Source organism: Salvelinus fontinalis, chromosome 8 (assembly GCF_029448725.1).
Source record: "Salvelinus fontinalis isolate EN_2023a chromosome 8, ASM2944872v1, whole genome shotgun sequence".
NCBI classification, from domain to species: domain Eukaryota; kingdom Metazoa; phylum Chordata; class Actinopteri; order Salmoniformes; family Salmonidae; genus Salvelinus; species Salvelinus fontinalis.
Window position 1 is genome coordinate 41,019,638 of NC_074672.1, and position 27,438 is coordinate 41,047,075.

The window sequence follows — 27,438 nt, forward strand, 5'->3', positions numbered from 1 at the left end:
CCTTTCCAATGAGGTCCGGGCTGCCAAACCATATTCTATACTGCCATAGTCTATTACAGATCGGATCAATACAACATACATTGTCCTCAATGAGGAACGCCCAGCCCCCCACTCCTTCCCTGTCAGACAGCGCATCACATTTAGCACCTTCTTACACTTTACCAACACTCTCTCAATGTGTTCTGTCCAGGTCAGTCTAGTGTCAAACTACACCCCAAGGAACCTGAAGGCCCCCACCCTCGCCAAGTGTATTACCCATATTACCTCAAGCATACCTCATCTCCCACCTTCCTCCTGGTAAAGAACACAGTCTGAGTTTTCTCTATAGAGAACCTGAATCCTCACATTAATGCCCACGCTCTACCTCATCAATTGCTTCCTGTACCTTCCTGACTTTGTATGGCACATTTCTTCCCCTCTTTCATAAGGCCCCATCATCTGCAAATAACGACCTCCCAATATCTGGCCGTACCTGAGAGTAAACATCGTGGATCATGATTGAGAACAACAGAGGACTAATCACTCTCCCCTGTGGTGTACCATTATCCACCAGGTAAGCTGCCTGATAGAGACTGCCCCACCCTCACCTGGATAGACCTTCCAAACAGGAAATACTTTTTCAAATGTACGTTTTTCCTCCTATCCCCATAATATCAAGCTTGATTAACAACCCCTCCTTCCACATCATATCATGCTCCTTCTCCACATCAAAAAAAAACAGCTACAACAGTCTCCTTGTTCACCTGAGCCTTCCTGACCTCTGCTTCTAAGCAGAGTACTGGGTCCATAGTTCCACTCCCCTTCCTGAACCCACTCGTATGTGGCGATACTAGCCCCCTGCTCTCCAGGAAGTAAGTTAGCATCTCCGTAATCATACGTTCCATAATCTTACATACATGTTATGTTAAAGCTATTGGCCGATAGTTAGTTGGCCTCGTTGGGTCCTTCCCTGGCTTCTGGATTGGTGACACTACTGCCTCCTTCCAGCTGCCTGGTAGTTTCCCCTCCTCCTAAACTCTGTTGTACAACACCAATAACCCAGCCTTACCTATTGTCCATTTCATCTCTGCCATGGTAAATTGTGCATTCAACGAATCATTTACATCCTCCCGCCTACGTCTCTCATTCTCTCTCTCCCGCTCTGCCCGTCCTCTGACAAATTTACAGAGCTGTGCACTTGGACAAACGCTTTGGCCATCATCTCTGCCTTCTCCTCATTTGTTACTGCCAAATCCTCCCCACTCATCAACACTGGATGATCCCACTCTCTTCTGATCATCCCCCACTTTTCTCCAACAGGTGTCGTCCAATGGTGTCACAGAACCGACGCCAACACAACCTCTTTGCCTGACGGATAGGTCTCCTCACCAGGGCCCGGGCCTGTTTATACTGAATCAGACTGACGAATAGTTCTCCTCGCCAGAGCCTGGGCCTGCTTATACTGAATCAGACTGACAGATAGTTCTCCACACCGGGGCCTGGGCCTGTTTATACTGAATCAGACTGACGGATAGTTCTCCTCACCAGGGCCCAGGCATGCTTATACTGAATCAGATGTTGGAAGTTATGTGTCCTTTTCAGTACTCTAAATGCCCTGTTCCTACTCCTCCCCGCTGCCCCACACTCCTCCGTCCACCATGGGACTGGTTTCCTCCTCCTCCCTGAACTCTTAGGTATAGCCTCAGCAGCTGCCCCCACTAAAGCTGTTTAGAGTGGAAATTCTGTATGCTTCAGATTAATGCATCAGGTGAAACATCTGGCACCTTGTTCTATCTGTACTTCAAACAGCACAGCAAACAGAGAACAGCACCCCTATCACTCTGGTCAAATTGTTAGCCAACTGGGATGCTCTTTCATCCAGAAAGGTTTGATAGCCATCCTACTTTGATAGGCTAGAATAAAATAGTTGTTTTTTCATTCCATCTATTGTAGGCACACAAACTAAAGTACTGTATATCTGTGACATGGATACACAAGGATACATTTAAGCAGGGCATTCCATTGTGGTGGCCATCATGCATAAACGGTGGACAGAGGGCGTGTCTAGGTGTCTAGCCCCATGCCACTGCTTAGGGTTACATTGTTGCACTGTGTCCGGTCTAGGGTCTACAATCATGATAAACGTTCTATCACTTCATCGCCAAATGATTGGCTATGAAAATAATGTAAAGGGCTGTCTGTACTATTCGTGTACCACCACAAGAGGGCGCTATACGACCCTGTGTCTGCTTGCTTCAGCAGGCCTATGTTTAGTGCAGTAGAATGAAACACAATGGAACTGACACTACTAGTCATGATAAAGTAGGCTATGAGAAAAAAATTATTGAACAGAAGATTTGCATGGATTCTTTTTTTACCATCTTCGTTGCCTCTTTCAGATGCATTGAATAGTATATAGTCATATATAACGTTTTAATGGCACATTGCTTTTTATATTATTTTGATAAGTGGCTACATTTCTTAATGATGTTCTTATCCAACAGAGTAATAATATTATAGTCTACAAAGAGTAAAGAGTTATGCCAACTATAAAATTAACATTAATTTCCACATTTGAAAGGAATGACCTATCTTGATTAGACAAGTTTATGAGCAAAGTGAACTCGTGTAATAGTGTGTCGCTCACCTGACCATTATACATATGATACAAGATGTGACAAGTGCAGCTACGGTTTCTTTTTCACAGTTTTACATGACCTCAGCGCGTTATAACCCGTTAGTTTAATGTTCATGGCTCAACAATGGAATTCTAACAAAAGTCAACATAAGTCGGGAGAGTGCAGGACAAAAGCTATGATAGATAGTAGCCCTCTATTCAACAGTTGTATTTATTTCCATTCCCAGATGTAAAGCGGCTCTAAATCCCCTGCAGTGCAGTACGCACAGCTGCGGCGCTAATGTTTTAAAGCCGAGTCAGTGTGGGATTGTGTTTGTGTGATAGCATCGTGCCAAGGGCAGGCGGGCCCAGACTGAGCGGCGCCGCCGCACACCTGGCGAAGTTCAGGTTAAGTAGCCTCACATTCCTCAACGCACAGCTGATTGGAACATTAACAAACAGAAATCCGTGAGCCAGGCTGCAGATGGACCGGAATCGTAGCCAAGAAAATTGACTCGCTGTGTGTGTGTGAGTCTGTGCGTGTGTGAGTCTGTGTGTGTGACAGAGAGAGAGAGAGAGAATAGTAGGAAAAGTTATAACAACTTTGAAACTGTGAATATGAGAAAATAAATCCTAAATCAATCATTCTCATATATTCTATAAACCAAAATCATTTCGTATATCATGAATATTCATGAACCTCTTTTAGGGCTGTGCTGAATGTCTTGGTACTCTTAAAAAAAGGTTATTCTGCTCCATGTAGAACCCCTTAGGATTCCTTGTAGAACCCTCTGTGGAAAGGGTTCTACATGGAACCTAAAGGGGTTCTACATGGAACCTAAAGGGGTTCTACCTGGAACCAAAAATGGTTATTCAAAGGCTTATCCTATGGGGATAAATAACCCTTGTTGGTTCTAGATAGCAACTTTTTTCCAAGAGTATAGGTTATTTCAATTAGAAGCGGTTTTATATTTAAATTATATTTAAATTAGTAGGCCTATGGTGGTACACAATGGTAAATGTCTATTATAAAAACATCACTAGATTAGCCTATGTTGAATGCACTCTTATTAATTGGATAATAGTTAAGATAACATTCTAGTGTAACTATTAACCTCATGAACGTTTTCATGCTCTGTGAATGAGTGGAAGTAAACATCCATCTATTCAATATGGCAGTGAATTGTCACTTGTCATAGAATATAGTATTGTGATCACAAGTATTGTGATCACCTTATTATAGTGATTGTTCAACAAAATACTATAGTTGTCATGGTTTGGTTACTTAGTAGATCCAGACATACTTCTGTACATTGAGTGAACTAATTGTACTTTTCCATGCCTGCCAAAACGATGTTCTGTCTGGAACTCTAACCTTTACAAGGGAATGTCTGACCCTCAGTTCAAACCAAGGTAGGTCTACAGCGAACACGTGTTGTGAATAAACAAACTAGATTCAAAGAATGAAGAAAAGTGAAAGCATTATTCTCACCTAACATATATTGTTTTAATAAAAACACCAGAAGTACATTGTTATAAAAACAATATTGGGGATCACATCTGAATCATTGTAATATACAATACACATATAGCTCAGCAATCTGAGAAATTGACATTTTAAAATATAAATCTTTTCTACATATATATTGCTCAAAATACAGAAAAGATAATAAGGAATGAAAGATTATTTCACATAAAGTCCAACATGTATCAACATCTAAGAGAGCTTGTTGGGTTAGGATGCTATGTTGTTGATGACCATCCCGTCTCAACTCGACCAGCACACGTGTCTTCACCGAGCGCGCCGCTCTTCTTGGTGACAGCAGGACACCTGTTGCTGCGTGGGGACAACTCCCCTGACCTGACACTTCGTAGTTTCAACTCAGAATGTTTATCTACGCATATCATGGATTTTCACGTCGCTTCACTGCTTGATGCAAGACATAAGATGCGACGAAATGTCATCCATGGCTGGCCAACATCGTTCTTCATGTTGCTTCGGTTAATGGTTGTATATGTTGCTTGATCAGCGGCAGAGAATTCTGTCATCGGAGCATCCGTTCTGTGAAAAGGAAGAGGGGTAATGGTACATTTTAACACACAGATAACAACTTGGTTTTAGCACAGGATTATGCAGTGGTGTCCTTTTTACAATTGAATATGTAATGCATGGCAATATTATATTTTCCTGAAATTGCGTTGATGGAATTGTTCTGTACACATACCTCCACAGAGATGCTGGCGATTTCTGCATTGAGGGTTGTCAGAGGGGTCCGGGGTGCATCTGCAGCCTGCTGTTTGCCGGGTGCGTCCAGCTCGACCTGTAGGTCCCAAATATAGTCGATGACATGCTGCAGAATCTCCATCTTACTGGCTTTCTTGTTGGCTGGCAGAGTGGGCACCAGCTCCTTCAGCTTGCTGTAGCAACTGTTCATGTCCTGCAGAAATACACTCATCTGCTCGTCCAGCAGTGGGATCTTGCACTTGGAGATGGCCATACTCTGTTCAGAGATACACCGGACCATGTCCTCGGTGTTCTTGAGGGTGCAGGTAGATCCGACAACTTTCATTTTCTCTTGTTCTGACGTCTTGAAGAGTGAAGAGCAATATACGAAAACGAGGTGAAGTAGATGTGAGTTCTGGTATCCTGGTGAGAATTCTCAGACTGTTAGTGTCAAGTGAATTTTGACAGTTTGTGGCTCTGAAGGGAACTCACACCGTATTTATCTCTCCAGGAGGATTCGGGGAGTGACTAAAGCGGGTACATTTTGAAGCGTTGGACCAATGAGAAACTCCCGCCTGCAAAGGAGGGGCGGGCTTCCAATCCTCGCACTAGCATTAGAGACAGGGTGTTTACCAATCTTTACAATCTGATAAATGATGGTGTTACAAATGGAAACAAATTTCCCAGCTGTCCTTTGACCGTGGACTCTGCAGGTGTAGAGACCGCCCGGAGACGTGGGTGTGGAGCTTAGTCATGAAGAATGCTGCAATAACTAGGTTAATAGGCTTTTAATTGTATACTGAATGGAACTCAATCTTACGGTAAATAACCGGACCTGTCACATCAATATTGGGGATGTCTATAGCCTACTGAAAAAATGCCAGTCCATCTATAATCTCGATAATATAGAGTAGCCGAACTAAGCATTTTGCACATCCCAGCTCTGCAGAATCCTACCCTCGAATACATGTTTTGATTTGTTTATAAGTATTATGTTTTAATCAACTGAAAAGTGCATATCACATTTTATTATAAACTAAATACATCATTCTGCATTTGACCAATCAACAAATCCTATCCAAATTAATGTTTTAATAGCATCAATTAATTTGGCAGTTATTTAGCAGCTATAGATTTTGCATTATGGTATGCAAATTGTGATTAAAAATATAAGATAAAAACATTAAATGTATTTAAAATTGCATTTCATTAGTAGACGAATCTCATGGATTCACATATCCTATGCAATACATTTATTTCAATGTACAAATCTCATAGTTTACACACATTAAGCCTTAAATCTTCCAATGAATAGTTTCACAGATTCGTTCACATGTTCCCACTGTGCGCCCGGCGGTATGTGAATTGCTCTGTTTTGAATCTTTCCTCAGATAGTCCAAACAAGCTGACGCAGACTGCCAGGCGCCAGTTCCGTGACGTCGCCCATTCATGTAGTCCCTGACGGCTGTCAGCCTGGCGCCGCGCGGGCGGTGTCCATGGAGACCTCAAACAAGGGGGCTCACAATCCCCCCATTCACCTGCACAGCACAAACCCTGAGAATAAACTGTCTGCCCAAAATTGTTATTCATTTATCACGTTAAACCACTCAGTGAAGAGATTACTGCCCCACACACCTGCAAACTGCCATTGTCTCTAGCTTGCTCACTCAAGCTCCAAAGGCTTGTAAAAGAAAAAAAAGACAGAGGGTTTTGAATGTAAAATGACAGTTCCTGAATTCCTTCAGTTAGGTACTCCCCTTCTTTTTTCATAAGGAATTTCCTCAAGTAAAACATTGTATATTTTACACTGATATAAAATAACTTACAATGTTGCAGTTTTAATCCCTGTCTGACTGTAGTCCCCCAGAATTAGATTTGTATTCGTTTTTCTTTTTACTTAGTAAATAGATTCAAATAAATGTTACAACTTGTATAATTGTGCTGAGTTTTCCACAAACATGCAATTCATTTGGAAACAGAGAACCAAACGAGAGAAGGCATGAAAACACAAAGTGAAAACAGAGAAGAATGTAATTATTAGCATCTGGTATCCCCCCCCCCCCCCCCCCCCAAAAAAAAAAAAACATATATGTGGTTTGAATGAGTAATTCAGTTGGCCTATGTGAAATGCTCAAATAATGCACTGGAAATACAGCATGTGGACCTTTCATTTTTGATCAAAGCATGTATCCTACTCAAGTGCATGGAATTGATTATGCAAATGTGATTAAATCAGCATTTCTTAACTGGACAATTAACCCTCTTTAAAAAAAAATCCCTGCATTTTACTTATTCTCGCTAAGCAAAACTCATCTTCTTCTCCAGCATCTAGAGAGAGTTGTTTCTGTGTGAGGAGAGTGACATCCTCTTTCACAGGTCATGTTGGGGATGGGGAGAGCCAGTGGACTGAAACAATGGGAGTGCAGAGCAAGTATTGTGGGAGAAAACCTTGTCTGGAGCCAGTGAGTCTGGAGCGCCCCTCTGCTCTCTCATCCAGCTTTTGTTCAGTTGCAGAAGCTATCAGCACTTCCTACTGACACCAACAATAACCCCACACAGCTGGGCCCTTCTAATCCTGTTTACTGCAACATCAAGGAGAGGGGAGGGGCAGGGGAGGGGGACGGAGGAAAGTGAAACACATTAGCTCTTGATTTTAAGACAGAGAGGTTCTTTCTGTTGTGGTTTGTTACAACTAGCTACTAACTGAGGAGTAAAACTGTTTTCTGACTCTGTCCCCCTCCCTTGTTGTTAGATCCTCCCTGAGTTGTGACAGTGACACCACACACACTGGGTTCGAAGGCAGTTGGTTGTTGGTTGAATGACATGAAGTGGTATAGAATGTGGGGCATTTTGTTCACTCAACCTCTGCAACTCATGTTTTCTTTTTCAAGAAATGAATTTGGTTTAAACATTTTTCTATTGTAATCTTATCCCGGCACTGCTGCAGACTGTGGACAGGAAACAGAGAGGGAGACGCTGGACGACGGGTTGATGATAAGGAGGAAGGAAGAACATTCCAGGAATGTTTTTCCTGTTGCCACCTTCTCCCACCACAGCTCTTTTTGTTGGCCCCCATCTCTACATTGCATTGAATTACTTTTCACTGGAATTAAAGCTTTTTCCACAGAATGCTGAAATTATAATTATTTTCTGCTGTAGTCTACTGTAGACTAGTGATGCTTTGCTGGTGGACAGAATCTAAGAAGAGGTCTATGCTGTTACATAGACTAATCCTGCTCCTTATGAGTGGCACGTAATGAGTATTGTGCTGGTGGCCCAGGCATGGTCCAGGCATGGATGTCCCCTGTCACTGTGCATCTGGGGATGAGAGGGTGCTTGAGGTCATACAATAAATAAAAAATAGAATGAAATACAATTGTATTTGTCACATGCACCGAATACAACAGGTGTAGACTTTAGCATGAAATACTTACTTACAAGCCCTTAAATAACAAGACTATATACAAGGAGTACCGGTACCGAGTCAATGTGCAGGGGTACGAGGTAGTTGAGGTAATTGAGGTAATATGTACATGTAGGTAGGGATAAAAGTGACCATGCAATCAGGATAGATCATATACAGAGTAGCAGCAGCATCTGTGAAGAGTGTGAAAGTGTGTGTGGCGCCAAATATGCATGTGTGTGTGTGTATATATGTGAGTGTTGAATTGTCAGTGTAGTATGTGTGAGTGTCTGGGTAGAGTCCAGTGAGTGTCTGGGTAGAGTCCAGTGAGTGTCTGGGTAGAGTCCAGTGAGTGTCTGGGTAGAGTCCAGTGAGTGTCTGGGTAGAGTCCAGTGAGTGTGTGTATCTGCATATCATTTTTTGTGGACTGCTGTCTCTCTTGCCATCCATAATGTTTGTTGGTCAAAGTTCAACACAAGCTGAGACATTACCACAGTTGAACTTCTCTGTATACAGTATGTAACATTTCAGTCGACTCAACAGCCAGTGACAGAGCTGTAGGCTTGAAGATGTGTTTTCTTTAGGCCTGTCCCATTTAGCTGAAGGACGCATTGTGTTTTCCATTTTCTCACCATTCCTGTTTGACTGATAACATCACCATTCCTGCTTGACTGATAACATCACCATTCCTGTTTGACTGATAACATCACCATTCCTGTTTGACTGATAACATCACCATTCCTGCTTGACTGATAACATCACCATTCCTACTTGACTGATAACATCACCATTCCTACTTGACTGATGACATCACCATTACTACTTGACTGATAACATCACCATTCCTGATAACATCTGATAACATCTGATAACACTGATAACATCACCATTCCTGCTTGACTGATAACATCACCATTCCTGTTTGGCTGATAACATCACCATTCCTACTTCACTGATAACATCACCATTCCTGTTTGACTGATAATATCACCATTCCTGTTTGACTGATAACATCACCATTCCTACTTGACTGATAACATCACCATTCCTGCTTGACTGATAACATCACCATTCCTGCTTGACTGATAACATCACCATTCCTACTTGACTGATGACATCACCATTCCTGTTTGACTGATAACATCACCATTCCTGTTTGACTGATAACATCACCATTCCTGTTTGACTGATAACATCACCATTCCTGCTTGACTGATAACATCACCATTCCTGCTTGACTGATAACATCACCATTCCTGCTTGACTGATAACATCACCATTCCTGCTTGACTGATAACATCACCATTCCTGTTTGACTGATAACATCACCATTCCTGCTTGACTGATAACATCACCATTACCGGTTTGACTGATAACATCACCACTTCTGCTTGACTGATAACATCACCATTCCTGTTTGACTGATAATATCACCATTACCGGTTTGACTGATAACATCACCACTTCTGCTTGACTGATAACATCACCATTCCTGTTTGACTGATAATATCACCATTCCTACTTGACTGATAACATCGCCATTCCTGTTTGACTGATATCACCATTCCTACTTGACTGATAACATCACCATTCCTGTTTGACTGATAATATCACCATTCCTACTTGACTGATAACATCACCATTCCTACTTGACTGATAAAATCACCATTCCTACTTGACTGATAACATCACCATTCCTACTTGACTGATAACATCACCATTCCTGTTTGACTGATAATATCACCAATCCTACTTGACTGATAATATCACCATTCCTACTTGACTGATAAAATCACCATTCCTACTTGACTGATAACATCACCATTCCTACTTGACTGATAACATCACCATTCCTACTTGACTGATAACATCACCATTCCTGGTTGACTGATAATATCACCATTCCTACTTGACTGATAACATCACCATTCCTACTTGACTGATAAAATCACCATTCCTGCTTGACTGATAACATCCCCCTTCCTGTTTGACTGATAACACCACCATTCCTACTTGACTGATAACACCACCATTCCTACTTGACTGATAACATGACCATTCCTACTTGACTGATAACATCACCATTCATACTTGACTGATAACATCACCATTCCTGCTTGACTGATAACATCACCATTCCTGCTTGACTGATAACATCACCATTCCCGCTTGACTGATAACATCACCATTCCTATTTGACTGATAACATCACCCTTCCTACTTGACTGATAATATCACCATTCCTACTTGACTGATAACATCACCATTCCTACTTGACTGATAAAATCACCATTCCTGCTTGACTGATAACATCCCCCTTCCTGTTTGACTGATAACACCACCATTCCTACTTGACTGATAACACCACCATTCCCACTTGACTGATAACATCACCATTCCTACTTGACTGATAACATCACCATTCATACTTGACTGATAACATCACCATTCATACTTGACTGATAACATCACCATTCATACTTGACTGATAACATCACCATTCCTGCTTGACTGATAACATCACCATTCCTGTTTGACTGATAACATCACCATTCCTACTTGACTGATAATATCACCATTCCTACTTGACTGATAACATCACCACACCACCGTAGGCCCTGTGAAAATGACCTTGGTATTATGCTCTTCACTTTTATCATAGTACTCTGACATTTGGCCCATATGGCTAAACATTGTTCATGTAGCCCGTGTGATGAAATAAAATCATACTTTTTTAAATTCCACATATGTTTTGATTTCAGATGTCTCATTTTGGATGGGGTGTGTCACTGGAGCTCAAGGGACGGGAATGGAAGGGAAAAGAGAGCGGAGCTGTGTCATCCCGGGGGGTCTATGTTCTACAGGACAAGCTAAGATGGTCACCAATCATTGACCTCTGGTGTCAGAAACACATTGTGATGGTAATTTAGGTCAGAGTCAGCAGATTATAAGGCCTTTAAAGATCTCAAATAGGCTGAATGTAGTGAGGGGCTCTCTTTTCTTTTTAATAGAGAAAGATAACAGTTAAACCATGCAAGTATAGGACAGGATATGAACCTACAGATGTAGGATCTTAATTTTGATCACCCTGTTGCAGGAGAACTTTCCTTAAAACGTGTAGTATATTTGAGGTTTTAAAAGGCTTCTGAAGTGTCACGCCCTGGCCTTAGTATTCTTTGTTTTCTTTATTATTTTAGTTAGGTCAGGGTGTGACATGGGGAATGTTTGTGTTTTGTTGGTTTTGGGTGATTCTATGGTAAAGGGGTTGTTGGGTGTAGTATATGGATTTGTGTTGAGTACATGTGTCTAGCGTTGTCTATGTATGTTTAGTTGTCTAGGAGAGTCTATGGTTACCTGAATGAGTTCCCAATTAGAGACAGCTGATTTCGGTTGTCTCTGATTGGGAGCCTTATTTAGGGTAGCCATAGGCTTTCATTTGTTGTGAGTAGTTGTCTATGTGATACGTTTGTAGCCTGTGTGTGCACATCGTTGTTTAGCTTCACGATCGTTTTCTTGTTTTGTTTAGTTCGTAAGTGTGTTTGTTTCGTTTGCCTTCTTCGTCAAATAAAAAGGAGATGGCTTATTTTCCTAAAGCTGCGTTTTGGTCCGTCAATCCTCCACACGATCGTGACATGAAGATTGCAATTTAAAATTTGATGTTTCAAACTTGATTTTCCCTTACAAAAAAAGGATGAACCACTAAAAAATGTCCATTAATTAGAATCCACATAATAATTAACATTTCTTTTTGCTGCTAGATTGTTTTCCTGCTGTATCAAATTAAGATCCTACATCTGTAATACAGAGTGGAATGTTATCAAAACAAGTTCTGGATTCCAGGCTAATGCCATTGCCAGCTGATAGCTGATAGATTTCCACTGAGCCCTGAGGATCACCATGCAGGCAGACTGCAGCCCTCTGACAGGCAGCTAATGAGCATCCTCCTTTGGCTGTGCTCTGACCTTTGATCCCTGCCACCAATCTCACTGACGCTGTGTTAGCGGGTCAAGCCCAGTTTAGACCCACACAGCGCCTCGCCCCCACCCCCCGAGAGCTGCATGTTGGAGGGTGTATTATGCTTAGGTATGTGAAAGTATGCAGGCCCAACTTTAACCCCCACCCTACCCTACTGTTGCTTGCATTTGAATGAGTGTGCCCCTCCCTGGCTTTCCTGCCAACACTATGGCACTCACTCAATCATACATTGTCCTTTAACAGTGTCCCCTGGTCTTCCCAGGGCGTTCTCTCTCTCCCCATGATGCCTGATTCCACAGGGCTGCCCCTCTCTCCCACACCCAGCAGGGCGAGACTTTGGTTGAGGCAGAGGCAACAGCTTGTCTGGCAATTGAGGGCCCTGAGCACCGGGCTCCTGCAACCAGCCTGGTTCTCACACATAATATCTTCTAATTAGCTCGTCATCTGCTAGTGCCAGTGCACCAATGGCACGGAAAGATCTATTGAGAGCGTAGACATTGTGCGGTGGGATCCTTTCCACTTCAATGGTGAATGCTTGGAGAAGCCTAGGACCTGTGGCCCATTCATGGCCTTTTCTAAGGGGGAGGTCCACACAATAGGAGACACTGTTATAGCCTGGAGCCTTTACAGTGTTCAGGACAACCCTGCCCAAGCCAACCCCCTGCTACTCCTCTCTGACCCCCTCCTCCATCACCCCAGCATTAGCTAAAGCACTGACTCTTCCTTCAGTCAGTGTATACGACATTATATGCAGTGGAATGTGTCAGACAGACCTGCCCTTTGACCCCATCTGCATGTTGATAAGTTGTAACCAGTTCCTCCACTGCAGCGAATGGATCAGATAGCACTTCAAATCCATTGGTGATATTGTGCTTTTACAATTTTAAAATTGAACCTTAATTTAACGAGGCAAGTCAGTTAAGAACACATTCTTATTTACAATGACGGCCTACCAAAAGGCAAAAGGCCTCCTGCGGGGATGGGGGCTGGGATTCAAAATATATATTTTTATAAAAATATAGGACAAAACACACATCACGACTAGAGAGACACCGCAACACTACATAAAGAGAGACAATAACATAGCATGGCAGCAACACATGACAACACAGCATGGTAGCAACACAACATGACAACACAGCATGGTAGCAACACAAAATGACAACACAGCATGGTAGCAACACAAAATGACAACACCGCATGGTAGCAACACAACATGACAACACAGCATGGTAGCAACACAACATGACAACACAGCATTGTAGCAACACATGACAACACAGCATGGCAGCAACACAACATGACAACACAGCATGGTAGCAACACATGACAACACAGCATGGTAGCAACACAACATGACAACACAGCATGGCAGCAACACATGACAACACAGCATGGCAGCAACACAACAACACAGCATGGTAGCAACACATGACAACACAGCATGGTAGCAACACAACATGACAACACAGCATGGCAGCAACAGATGACAACACAGCATGGTAGCAACACAACATGACAACATAGAATGGCAGCAACACATGACAACACAGCATGGTAGCAACACAGCGTGACAACATAGAATGGCAGCAACACATGGCAACACAACATGGTAACAAGACAACATGACAACAACATGGTAGCAACACAACATGACAACATAGCATGGCAGCAACACATGACAACACAGCATGGTAGCACTAGCAACACAACATGACAACATAGCATTGTAGCAACACAACATGACAACATAGCATTGTAGCAACACAACATGACAACAATATGGTAGCAACACAACATGACAACATAGCATGGTAGCAACACAACATGACAACACAACATGACAACATAGCATGGAAGCAACACAACATGATAACACAGCATGACAACATTGCATGGTAGCAACACATGACAACACAGCATGGTAGCAACACAACATGACAACACAGCATGGTAGCAACACAACATGACAACATTGCATGGTAGCAACACAACATGACAACATAGCATGGTAGCAACACAACATGACAACACAACATGACAACATAGCATGGTAGCAACACAACATGACAACACAGCATGGTAGCAACACAACATGACAACACAACATGACAACACAGCATGGTAGCAACACAACATGACAACATTGCATGGTAGCAACACAACATGACAACACAGCATGGTAGCAACACAACATGACAACACAACATGACAACACAGCATGGTAGCAACACAACATGACAACACAGCATGACAACACAGCATGGCAGCAACACATGACAACACAGCATGGTAGCAACACAACATGATAACACAGCATGACAACATTGCATGGTAGCAACACAACATGACAACATTGCATGGTAGCAACACAACATGACAACATAGCATGGCAGCAACACATGACAACACAGCATGGTAGCAACACAACATGACAACACAGCATGGTAGCAACACAACATGACAACATTGCATGGTAGCAACACAACATGACAACATTGCATGGTAGCAACACAACATGACAACACAGCATGACAACATTGCATGGTAGCAACACAACATGACAACATAGCATGGCAGCAACACATGACAACACAGCATGGTAGCAACACAACATGACAACACAGCATGGTAGCAACACATGACAACACAGCATGGTAGCAACACAACATGACAACACAGCATGGTAGCAACACAACATGACCACACAGCATAGTAGCAACACAACATGACAACACAACATGGTAGCAACACAACATGGCAGCAGCACAACATGGTAGCAGCACAAAACATGGTACAAACACTATTGGGCACAGACAACAGCACAAAAGGCGAAAAGGTAGAGACAACAACGCGAAGCAGACACAACTATCAGTAAGAGGGTCCATGATTGAGTCTTTGAATGAAGAGATGGAGATAAAACAGTCCAGGTTGAGTGTTTCTTGCAGCTCGTTCCAGTCGCTAAAGAGCAACTGGTGGATAAGGAGTTTGAATCAACAGGTCTAACCTTGTGTATGGGAGTTGTCTTACGAGCAGGTAGCTGTCAGTGTAGAGATGGTCATCTGTGACTCAGTTGGTAGAGCATGGCACAACAGGGCTGTAGGTATTGATTCACGCTCAGTCTACCCATGTGGCAAGAAAAAGTATGAAGTGAACCCTTTGGAATGATGTGGATTTCTGCATAAATTGGTCATCAAATTTGATCTGATCTTCATCAAAGTCACAACAATAGACCAACATAGTCTGCTTAAACTAATAACACACAAATTATTGTATTTTTCTTGTCTATATTGAATACATAATTTAAACATTCACAGTGTAGGTTGTAAAAAGTATGTAAACCCCAAGGCTAATGACTTCTCCAATAGCTAATTGGAGTAAGGAGCCAGCTAACCTGGAGTCCAATCAATGAGACGAGATTGGAGATGTTGGTTAGAGCTGCCTTGCCCTATAAAAAACACTCATAAAATTTGCCTTTAGCTTCACGGTTTGTTTTTGTCGTGTTTATTGTTTTGTTCGGTGTCATTTTTATTCAATAAAGGAAAATGTACGCTAACCACGCTGCCCCTTGGTCCTCTTCCTTTAACGGCCGTGACAGAACTTCCCAACAACAACGGACCAAGCAGCGTGGTAAGGAGGAGCAGCGTGTCCAGGATTCATGGACTTGGGAGGAGATCCTGGGCAGTAAGGGACCCTGGAGGCAGGCTGGGGAGTATCGCCGTCCACGGGAGGAACTGGAGGCAGCAAGAGCAGAGCGGCAGCATTACGAAGGGACTCGGCTAGCAAGGAAGCCCGAGAGGCAGCTCCCAGTTCTTTTGGGAGGGGACACACGGGGAGTGTGGCTGAGTCAGGTTGGAGACCTGAGCCAACTCCCCTTGCTTACCGTGGCGAGCGTCGTACTGGTGAGGCACCGTGTTATGCTGGGGAGCGCACGGTGTCTCCAGTGCGCGTGCACAGCCCGGTGCACTACCTTCCAGCTCCCCGAATCAGCCGGGCTAGAGTGGGCATCCAGCCAGGTCGGAGGATGCCGGCTCAGCGCATCTGGCTGCCAGTACGTCTCTACAGCCCGGGATATCCTGCTCAGGCTCTGCCCACTGTGTCTCTGGTGCGTCTGCATAGCCCAGTGCGTCCTGTGCCTGCGCCCCGCATCTGCAGTGCGAAAATAACCATCCAGCCAGGACGGGTTGTGCAGGCTCCTAGCTCGAGACCTCCAGTGCGCCTCCACGCCCCAGTGTATCCGGTGCCTCTGCTTAGGACAGGGCCTCCTGTATGTCTCTCCAGCCTGGTGAGTCCTGTGCCTGCGCCTAGAACTAATCCTCCCGTATGTCTCCCCAGCCTGGTGAGTCCTGTGCCTGTAGAACTAATCCTCCCGTATGTCTCCCCAGCCTGGTGAGCCCTGTGGCAGCTCAACGTACCAGACTGCCCATACGTCTCCTCCCTCCAGTGATGATCCATGGCACGAAGCCTCCAGTGATGATCCATGGCAAGAAGCCTCCAGTGATGATCCATGGCACGAAGCCTCCAGCGATGATCCATGGCACGAAGCCTCCAGTGATGATCCATGGCACGAAGCCTCCAGTGATGATCCATGGCAAGAAGCCTCCAGTGATGATCCAGGGCACGAAGCCTCGAGTCAGGAGTCATGGAACGAAGGCCTCCAGTCCGGAGCCTCCAGCGAAGGTCTCCAGTCCGGAGCCTCCAGCAAAGGTCTCCAGTCCGGACTCTCCAGCGACGGCCTCCAGTCCGGAGCCTTCAGCGACGTTCTCCAGCCCGGAGCTTCCAGCGAAGGCCTCCAGTCCGGAGCCTCCAGCGATGTTCTCCAGTCCGGAGCCTCCAGCGACGGCCTCCAGCCCGGAGCTTCCAGTGAAGGCCTCCAGTCCGGAGCCTCCAGCGATGTTCTCCAGTTCGGAGCCTCCAGCGACGGCCTCCAGTCCAGGGCCCGCAGCGAGGGTGCCCAGTCCGGGGCCCGCAACGAGGGTGCCCAGTCCGGGGCCCGCAACGAGGGTCCCCAATCCGGGGTCGGCGGCGATGTTCCCCGCACCAGAGGCACCACCAAAGTGGGGGGAGCCAGAGGCGGAGGGGGGTCTACGTCTTGCACCAGAGCCCCCGCCGTAAAGGAAGCCCACCCGGACCCTCCCCTTTAGAGTCAGGTTTTGCGGCTGGAGTCCGCACCTTTGAGGGGGGGGGGTACTGTTGTTGTATCTGATTGAGAACAATACTTAGGTAGCCCTTTTTTCCACCTGTCTTTGTGGGAAGTTGACTTTGATTAGGGCACATAGCCTTTAGCTTCACGGTTTGTTTTTGTAGTGTTTATTGTTTTGTTCGGTGTCATTTTTATTCAATAAAGGGAAATGTACGATCACTACGCTGCACCTTGGTCCTCTTCCTTTAACGGGCGTGACAATTGTTGACTTGCATAAAGCAGAAAAGGGTTACAAAAGTATCTCTAAAAGCCTTGATTTGTAAGACAAATTGTCTATAAATGGAGAAAGTTCATAACTGTTGCTACTCTCCCTAGGAGTGTCCGTCCTGCAAAGATGACTGCAAGAGCACAGCTCAGAATGCTCAATGAGGTTAAGAAGAATCCTAGAGTGTCAGCTAAGACTTACAGAAATCTCTGGAACAAGCTAACATCTCTGTTGACGAGTCTGCGATACGTAAAACACTAAACAAGAATGGTGTTCATGGGAGGACACCACAGAAGACGCCACTGCTGTCCGAAAAAACATTGCTGCATGCCGGAAGTGCGCAAAAGAGCACCTGGATGTTCCACAGCGCTACTGGTAAAATGTTCTGTGGACAGATGAATCTACAGTTGGTTGTTTGGAAGGAACACAACACAACACTATGTGTGGAGAAAAAGAGGCACAGCACAGCACACCGACATCAAAATCTCATCCCAACTGTAAAGTATGGTGGAGGGAGCATCATGGTTTGGGGCTGCCTCAGGGCCTGGACGGCTTGCTTTCATCAATTGAATTATGATTTCCCAAGTTTATCAAGACATTTTGCAGGAGAATGTTAGGCTATCTGTCCACAAATTGAAGCTCAACAGAAGTTGGGTGATGCAACTGGACAACGACCCAAAACACAGAAGTAAATCAACACGCCTTCTGGAGTGGCCCAGTTAGAGTCCTGACCTCAACCCGAATGAGATGCTGTGGCATGACCTCAAGAGAACAGTTCACACCAGACATCCCAAGAATATTGCTGAACTGAAACAGTTTTGTAAAATTGAAGGGTCCAAAATTCCTCCTGAGCGTTGTGCAAGTCTGATCCGCAATCACAGAAAACGTTTGGTTGAGGTTATTGCTGCCAAAGGAGGGTCAACCAGTTATTAAATCCAAGGGTTCACATACTTTTCCCACCCTGCACTGTGAATGTTTACATGGTGTGTTGAATAAAGACATGAAAACGTATAATTGTTTGTGTGTTATTAGTTTAAGGACACTGTGTTTGTCTATTGTTGTGACTTAGATGAAGATCAGATCAAATTGTATTACCAGTTTATGCAGAAATACAGGTATTTCCAAAGGGTTCACATACATTTTCTTGCCACTATATGCACGCATGACTGTAAGTTGCTTTTGATAAAAGTGTCTGCTAAATGACTTATATTATTATATATTAGATGTGTGGGTGAGTTGGAAAGGGGTACCCCTCCATTGATGCTTGCAGTCCATTATGAAGCCCTACTGCTGAAAATGCTAATTCCTACCGCCATTGAGTTGAAAAATGAGGTAAAGAATAGAATCCTTTTCTCAAAATTCTCCTTTTCATCCACCGCTGCTTTGAATTCGAAGCATCCCCCTTTTCAATATCCAAAGATGTGAAGGGGGAGAGGAGAGGTTTTAAAATCAGTTTTGACAATCGCATAGAGCTCAGAGAGAGATTAGCTAGAAATTTGCACAAAACCTACTCAAGAAGCATCAAGTCCTTCTTCTTTTCATTAGGTAAGAAGAAAAACTCAAACCAAATTCAGCTTTAAAAAAAAAAAAAAAAAATGGCTTCCAAAACCAGACTAGTCTTGGCTTCTGAAAGTGACCGCTCGTCAGGCAATGGGACAACAGATTTGTCGGTGCTAAGTGACTCTGGAGACATGGTAACTCATTTACAGTGAGACAATGACACTGGTCTAACAAGCCCCCTCTTAAACAACTGTTTCCCCCAAACACCCCCAGATGAGCTCAACAATGAGGCTGTGTCTTTCTGCTGCACCCATAGAAAGTCCCCGGGGGGGGCGCAGGGGGGTGCAGGGGGTTCCCTCTAGCGGTACCAGATGTTCACAGCTGGCCAACAGCACCACAGCGCTCGATCCTAAACCGGTTTGAGATGAACAGCCAGTCAGCAGCTGTCATTCCCTAAAGAGACGGGGAGGGAAAGATGGAGAAAGACAGAGAGAGAGAGCGAGGGCTCATCCTCTCATCACATAAACACTAAGTCCTCCTCTGTCCATGTGGACAACACCAATAAGCTAGAACTGTCTCTGCATTCTGTTCCCAACACCATTGTATTTTGATGTTCAGATGAGAGGGATCTGGGAAACTTTTGAACAAACACCCTTCAAACCCAACAGCTGATCTGCTCAATCCCACGCGGAGCAAACAACTTTTATCCAGGCCGATCTACGTAGCTTACATTTTTACATAGCTGGGCACGTACACTGAGGAAATTCAGATGACCTCGCCTCTAAAAAGAGCACTATGTAGCGCATCTGGGATGGGAATCAATGGTCCATATACCAGTTAATGAAGGAGATGACCCCCCGGGTTTAGTTAGGCCGTAGAGCAGGTGTGTCAATGTTTCAGCCACAAAAAAAGCCCTTGAGAAAAGACTTTGACAATCAATTTGCTGAAGGCTGATAGGTAGTCAGTTGACTCTCTGTGTACTGTGGTCTCTCTGTGTACTGTGGTCCCTCTGTGGTCTCTCTGTGTACTGTGGTCTCTCTGTGTACTGTGGTCTCTCTCTGGTCTCTCTGTGGCCTGTGGTCTCTCTATGGTCTCTCTGTGGCCTCTCTGTGTACTATGGTCACTCTGTGTACTGTAGTCTCTCTGTGGTCTCTCTGTGTACTGTGGTCTCTCTGTGTACTGTGGTTTCTCTGTGTACTGTGGTCTCTCTGTGTACTACGGTCTCTCTGTGTACTGTGGTCTATCTCTGTGGTCTCTCTGTGTACTGTGGTCTCTCTCTGGTCTCTCTGTGGCCTGTGGTCTCTCTCTGGTCTCTCTGTGGCCTGTGGTCTCTCTGTGGTCTCTCTGTGGTCTCTCTGTGTACTATGGTCACTCTGTGTACTGTAGTCTCTCTGTGGTCTCTCTGTGTACTGTGGTCTCTCTGTGTACTGCGGTCTCTCTGAGTACTACAGTCTCTCTGTGTACTGTGGTCTATCTCTGTGATCTCTCTGTGTACTGTGGTCTCTCTGTGGTCTCTCTGTGGCCTGTGGTCTCTCTGTGGTCTCTCTGTGGCCTGTGGTATCTCTGTGGTCTCTCTGTGGTCTCTCTGTGGTCTCTCTGTGTACTATGGTCACTCTGTGTACTGTAGTCTCTCTGTGGTCTCTCTGTGTACTGTAGTCTCTCTGTGTACTGTGGTCTCTCTGTGTACTGTAGTCTCTCTGTGTACTGTAGTCTCGCTGTGTACTGTAGTCTCTCTGTGTACTGTTGTCTCTCTGTGTACTGTGGTCTCTCTGTGTACAGTAGTCTCTCTGTTTACTGTAGTCTCTCTGTGTACTGTCGTTCTCTCTGTGTACTGTAGTCTCTCTGTGTACTGTAGTCTCTCTGTGTACTGTTGTCTCTCTGTGTACAGTGGTCTCTCTGTGTACAGTAGTCTTTCTGTTAACTGTCGTCTCTCTGTGTACTGTCGTCTCTCTGTGTACTGGAGTCTCTCTGTGTACTGTGGTCTATCTCTGTGATCCCTCTGTGTACTGTGGTCTCTCTGTGGTCTCTCTGTGGCCTGTGGTATCTCTGTGGTCTCTCTGTGGTCTCTCTGTGGTCTCTCTGTGTACTATGGTCACTCTGTGTACTGTAGTCTCTCTGTGGTCTCTCTGTGTACTGTAGTCTCTCTGTGTACTGTGGTCTCTCTGTGTACTGTAGTCTCTCTGTTTACTGTAGTCTCTCTGTGTACTGTCGTTCTCTCTGTGTACTGTAGTCTCTCTGTGTACTGTAGTCTCTCTGTGTACTGTTGTCTCTCTGTGCACTGTGGTCTCTCTGTGTACAGTAGTCTTTCTGTTAACTGTCGTCTCTGTGTACTGTCGTCTCTGTGTACTGTCGTCTCTCTGTGTACTGGAGTCTCTCTGTGTACTGTAGTCTCTCTGTGTACTGTCGTCTCTCTGTGTACTGTAGTCTCTCTGTGTACTGTGGTATCTCTGTGTACTGTGGTCTCTCTCTGTACTGTAGTCTCTCTGTGTACTGTAGTCTCTCTGTGTACTGTTGTCTCTCTGTGTACTGTGGTCTCTCTGTGTACAGTAGTCTCTCTGTTTACTGTAGTCTCTCTGTTTACTGTCGTCTCTCTGTGTACTGTGGTCTCTCTGTGTACTGTAGTCTCTCTGTGTACTGTAGTCTCTCTGTGTACTGTAGTCTCTCAGTGTACTGTAGTCTCTCTGTGGTCTCAGGTGCTCTGGCAGCCATACAGACAACACTCTGTGATCTAGCATGCACCCTGACCTTCCTGTTTCCGGGACGCCCTCTCTCTCTCTCTCTCTCTCTCTCTCACTCACACTCACACTCACACTCACACTCACACTCACACTCACACTCACACTCACACACACACTCACACTCACACTCACACTCACACTCACACTCACACTCACACACACACACACACACACACACACACACACACACACACACACACACACACACACACACACACACACACACACACTCCTCCTAACAAAAAGAGTGAAACCAGCCGCAGGTACACTGGGGTGTGTCCCAGGATGTGGTGAGGCTGCAGGTGTGAGTGGGTTGGGCATGCTGCAGCTCTCTGACAAAACACACACATTGGACCTGTTTGTTATTCGGAGTGTCACTGCTGTTGTTTTGTAGTTTTACCTGTCTTTTTTAACATGACCTGGTTGTGCAGAGTTACAACTGCCACCACACAAAAACAAAGCTGAAACCCTCTAATAATGAGGCCATGGGAAAATGCTGTGCTTTTGTAGGCTGGTGCAGGGCCACCTGTCCAGCTGCTGTATGGGATGCTTTGTGAGGTGACTGGACCAATACAACATGCACAAAGCCCCCCCCCCCCGCCATACAAACCCTGATAACAGGGAACAGGTGTTCAGTCCTGGCCAGCCGCCTGCATCATGGGTACACAGCATAGAGAGGGATGGAGGAAGGGAGGTACAGTGAGGTAGAGAGAGGTAGAGGTACAGTAGAGAGAAGGTAGAGAGGGCAGGACCAGTGAGAGAGAGATACAGACCATAGTCAGCAGGAGAAGAACAGAGAGCTAGAAAGAATGTTGATATTGAAGAGTGACCATTCAATGACAATTGAACAGCAGCGGCAATCCATTCTAGCAAGTGGCATCTGTACTGCTGCTGCACATCAAAACACATCTATGATGATGTCAATACCAAACCTGGTGTTTTACTACCAGGACACACAGTGTCCACTGGCAACAAGAAAAGAGCCATCTGTCCCAGTGTGTTCCCGCTCAGCGTTCCGATGTGCACCGTCCCTTTCGTTCTCATAATAAAGGCATTACTACCCTCTGGTCTGTGTATGTCCTTCTGCCCCCCTCGGCCCCTCTCTCTGAAGGGGCAGTGCATCTTTGTGAGTTAGAACCCCCTGTGTCATATAGAAATTATTCATTTGCCATTCCTTTGTGAGAAAATATGCCTTATTTCTGTGCTCTATATAGAAGAGCAGGACTTAGGGGTGGATATATAGCCCAGAGGGAGGTACGGACAGGAGGGTATCGGGGAAGACATACAACAATTCCTGCCTCTGCCCTATTGTACTTCTCCCGCCTTTTTTCACCCTGGGAAAATCAAACAGGTGGTTTGCGCCTGGCTGGCAAGCTGCTGTGGCCAGCGGTAGGGCTGGCCCAAAGGCTGCGGGGACGATCAAAAGCACTTCAGCCCAGCTGTAGCCCCACAGAGAGTAAAGAGGAATGGCTTAATTATCATGTGAATTCTGGGAACAGGGAGCGGAGAGAGAGAAAACCTATCATTCTTAGACCCCTTCCAAGCCCTACACCCACCCCCTGCCTCATAGTGACACTGTGTTGCTGCTCATATGCCTCGGCTCCCTCTCTGTCTGGGCTGCTGGAGAGGAGGGATCATGGACCTTTCCATAGTGAAGCCGTGGCCTCCCTTACCATTGAGATCAAAGAAAGAGCGGCAAAACGTCCCGAGTCCCAGGGTCTTAGCAACTGCTCCACATTTCTCTGACAGAGGCCAGGATGACCACACAGAGCGGAGGGTGGATGGTCAGCGATCAACACAGCCTCCTGGTGGGGTACAGCCTGCTGCCTGGTGAACGTGAACCACCAGCCCCTCTACAGCACCTCAGATCTGGCTTGCTGTCTGTCTGTCTGGCTTTCTGTCTGTATGTCTGTCTGTCTGGCTTGCTGTCTGTCTGGCTATATGTCTGTCTGTCTATATGACTGTCTGTCTGGCTTGCTGTCTGTCAAATCAAATTTTATTTGTCACACACACATGGTTAGCAGATGTTAATGCGAGTGTAGCGAAATGCTTGTGCTTCTAGTTCTGACAATGCAGTAATAACCAACGAGTAATCAAACCTAACAATTCCACAACTACTACCTTATACACACAAGTGTAAAGGGATAAAGAATATGTACATAAAGATATATGAATGAGTGATGGTACAGAACGGCATAGGCAAGATGCAGTAGATGGTATAGAGTACAGTATATACATATGAGATGAGTAATGTATGGTATGTAAACATAAAAGTGCATAGTTTAAAGTGGCTAGTGATACATGTATTACATAAAGATGGCAAGATGCAGTAGATGATATAGAGTACAGTATATACATATACATTATATTAAGTGGCATTGTTTAAAGTGGCTAGTGATACATTTTTGATCAATTTCCATCCATTTCCATTATTAAAGTGAGCTGGAGTTGAGTCAGTGTCACGAACGTCGTAGTGAGGAGACCAAAGCCCAGCGTGATGTAAATACATCTTCTTTAATTATAACGAAAAATAATTACCAAACTAATACAAAATAACAAAAACGAACGTGAAGCTAAATATAACGATTGCAGACATGCAACATCACATAGACAATCATCCACAAACCAAACTGGAAAATGGCAACCTAAATAGGATCCCCAATCAGCGACAACGAAAAACAGCTGCCTCTGATTGGGAACCAATCTAGGCCACCATAGACATACATAATGCCTAGACTACACACACACACCTAGACATACAAAACCCTAGACAAGACAAAAACACACATACCACCCTCGTCACACCCTGACCTAACAAAAGTAATAAAGAAAACTAAGATAACTAAGGTCAGGGCGTGACAGTACCCCCCCCCCCCCAAAGGTGCGGACTCCGGCCGCAAAACCTGACACTAAAGGGGAGGGTCTGGGTGGGCCTTCTTACGGCGGCGGCTCGGCTGCGGGACGTGGACCCCGCTCCACCTCAGTTTTGGCCCACTGGACGGAAGGGCGCCTCTGGACTGAGGGGCGCCTCTGGACTGAGGGGCGCCTCTGGACTGAGGGGCGGCTCGGGCGGCTCGGGCGGCTCCGGACTGACAGGCAGCCTTGGCGGCTCCGAACTGACGGGCGGCTCTGGCGGCTCCGGACTGACGGGCGGCTCTGGCTGCTCTGGACTGACGGGCGGCTCTGGCGGCTCCGGACTGACGGGCGGCTCTGACGGCTCCGGACTGACGGGCGGCTCTGGCAGCTCAGGACAGACGGGAGAACCTGGAGGGAGGAGACGGAGAGACAGCCTGGTGCGTGGCGCTGCCACAGGGCCCACCAGGCTGGGGAGACCTACAGTAGGCCTGGTGCGTGGAGGAGGCACCGGATGGACCGGGCTGTGGGGGAGCACTGGAGCTCTGGTGCGCAACCTTGGCACCACTCCTCCAGGCTGGATGTCCACTCTAGCCCGGACCCTCCAGAGTACAGGCACAGGTTGAACCGGGCTGTGGGTGAGCACTGGAGATCTGGTGCATACTACCCGCACCTCTCCCTTAGGCTCAATGCCCACATTCGCCCGGCACGGGCGGAGCGCAGGGATAGGACGCACTGCACCCTTGCCTTCCAGTATCTCCTCCCAAGTCCAGGAGTCCAGAACCCTCTGCTCTGGTTACCACGCTGCTTTGTCCTTTTTTGGTGGGTGATTCTGTCACGAACGTCGTAGTGAGGAGACCAAAGCGCAGCGTGATGTGAATACATCTTCTTTAATTATAACGAAAAATAATTACCAAACTAATACAAAGTAACAAAAACGAACGTGAAGCTAAATATAACGATTGCAGACATGCAACATCACATAGACAATCACCCACAAACCAAACTGGAAAATGGCAACCTAAATAGGATCCCCAATCAGAGACAACGATAAACAGCTGCCTCTGATTGGGAACCAATCTAGGCCACCATAGACCTACATAGACCTACATAGACCTTGAGATAGAAGCTGTTTTTCAGTCTCTCGCTCCCTGTCTGTATGTCTGTCTGTCTGGCTGGCTGTCTGTCTGGCTGGCTGGCTGTATGTCTGTATGGCTGTATGTCTGTATGGCTGTCTGTCTGTCTGGCTGTCTGTCTGGCTGTCTGTCTGGCTGTCTGTCTGTCTGGCTGGCTGGCTGTCTGTCTGTCTGGCTGTCTGGCTGTATGTCTGTCTGTCTGTCTGTATGTCTGTCTGTCTGTCTGTCTGTCTGTCTGTCTGTCTGGCTGGCTGGCTGGCTGGCTGTATGTCTGTCTGTCTGTCTGTATGTCTGTCTTGCTGTCTGTCTGTCTGTCTGTCTGTCTGTCTGTCTGTCTGTCTGTCTGTCTGTCTGGCTGTATGTCTGTCTGTCTGTCTGTCTGTCTGTCTGGCTGGCTGGCTGGCTGTCTGGCTGGCTGGCTGTCTGGCTGTCTGGCTGGCTGGCTGGCTGTATGTCTGTCTGTCTGTCTGTCTGTCTGTCTGTCTGTCTGTCTGTCTGTATGTCTGTCTGTCTGTCTGGCTGTATGTCTGTCTGTCTGTCTGGCTGTATGTCTGTCTGTCTGTATGTCTGTCTGTCTGTCTGTCTGTCTGTATGTCTGTCTGTCTGGCTGTATGTCTGTCTGTCTGGCTGGCTGTATGTATGTCTGTCTGTCTGTATGTCTGTCTTGCTTGCTGTCATGGGATTGTTTTGACTGTTACATTAGTTAGATTTCGTCCCCATTTGGAAGTCTCACTCTATTCCATTCTTGCAAAACCTTAACCCTATAACTTATACAGTAAACCTGTTCCCCTTCCCAAACGACATACCTTTTAGCTGGTTGTTGAACTGTACATTTGTGTGATAAATACACAGTATGTATATGGCACAGTGCATGACTGATCCCAGCTAACAGAAAACTCTCAATAGGACGTTAAAGTCTTAACTGCCAGCCAGCTGCAAAGGGAAGAGGTCAAGTGTTTATACCCCTCCCCCTGAACCTGCTCCACTGGTTTTGAGGTGACATCATGTTACACACTGATAATAAACCAAGCTGCGTTCCCTCATATAGCGAACACACACACACACACACACACACACACACACACACACACACACACACACACACACACACACACACACACACACACACACACACACACACACACACACACACACACACACACACACACACACACACACCAGCTGCTCTCAAGAACCGACCGCCTGTAAACCTGGTTCCACACCAGCGGCAATTGTTGCCCAATTAACCCGCTAGTAATCTAGTGGTTTTCTTCTATTTGTCACACAGAGCAAGACAAGGCTTGGCACACATTAAACCCCAATATTGCTCTACGATGAACGACGCAGGAGTTTTATTTACTTCTGGAAAGATCATATACGTTTGACTGCATGCATGTCATGTTATACATGTGTCTTGCTTTGTTTGCAGGCATGAATCATGGGTGTTTGTATGAGTGTCTATTGTACTCTACACTGCTCTTTTCCACCTGGACAAGAGGAACCTACGTGAGAATGCTGCTCATTGACTACAGCTCAGTGTTTAACACCATAGTACCTTCCAAGCTCATCACTAAAGTCAGGAACCTGGGAATGAACACTGCATCC

At 45.5% G+C, this 27,438-nt stretch overlaps 1 protein-coding gene and 1 long non-coding RNA gene across 3 annotated transcripts; one reads left to right on the plus strand and one right to left on the minus strand.

The window, feature by feature from the left end:
* Positions 1 to 4,078: 4,078 nt before the first annotated feature.
* Positions 4,079 to 5,295, minus strand: LOC129861242 (DNA-binding protein inhibitor ID-1-like). The gene is made up of 2 exons (XM_055932483.1): positions 4,822 to 5,295; positions 4,079 to 4,658 (listed from the first exon to the last, which is right to left on the minus strand). Exons 1-2 carry the CDS (start codon positions 5,164 to 5,166, stop codon positions 4,623 to 4,625), a joined length of 381 nt encoding a protein of 126 aa, XP_055788458.1. The 5' UTR covers positions 5,167 to 5,295; the 3' UTR covers positions 4,079 to 4,622.
* A 25-nt stretch (positions 5,296 to 5,320) lies between these two features.
* LOC129861243 (uncharacterized) lies at positions 5,321 to 6,881 on the plus strand. 2 transcript variants are annotated; one of them, XR_008760525.1, is made up of 2 exons: positions 5,321 to 5,641; positions 6,212 to 6,881. It is a non-coding gene; the product is annotated as an uncharacterized LOC129861243 (long non-coding RNA). The 2 variants fall into 2 exon arrangements; XR_008760526.1 differs by having other exon boundaries at positions 5,321 to 5,596.
* Positions 6,882 to 27,438: the final 20,557 nt, after the last annotated feature.

Coding starts and splice junctions, on each gene's coding strand:
- LOC129861242 (XM_055932483.1), bottom strand. CDS start 5,166: ATGAAAGTTGTCGGATCTACCTGCACCCTCAAGAACACCGAGGACATG. Junction 4,659..4,821: donor TCGCCAGCATCTCTGTGGAG/GTATGTGTACAG, acceptor TCCTTTTCACAG/AACGGATGCTCCGATGACAG.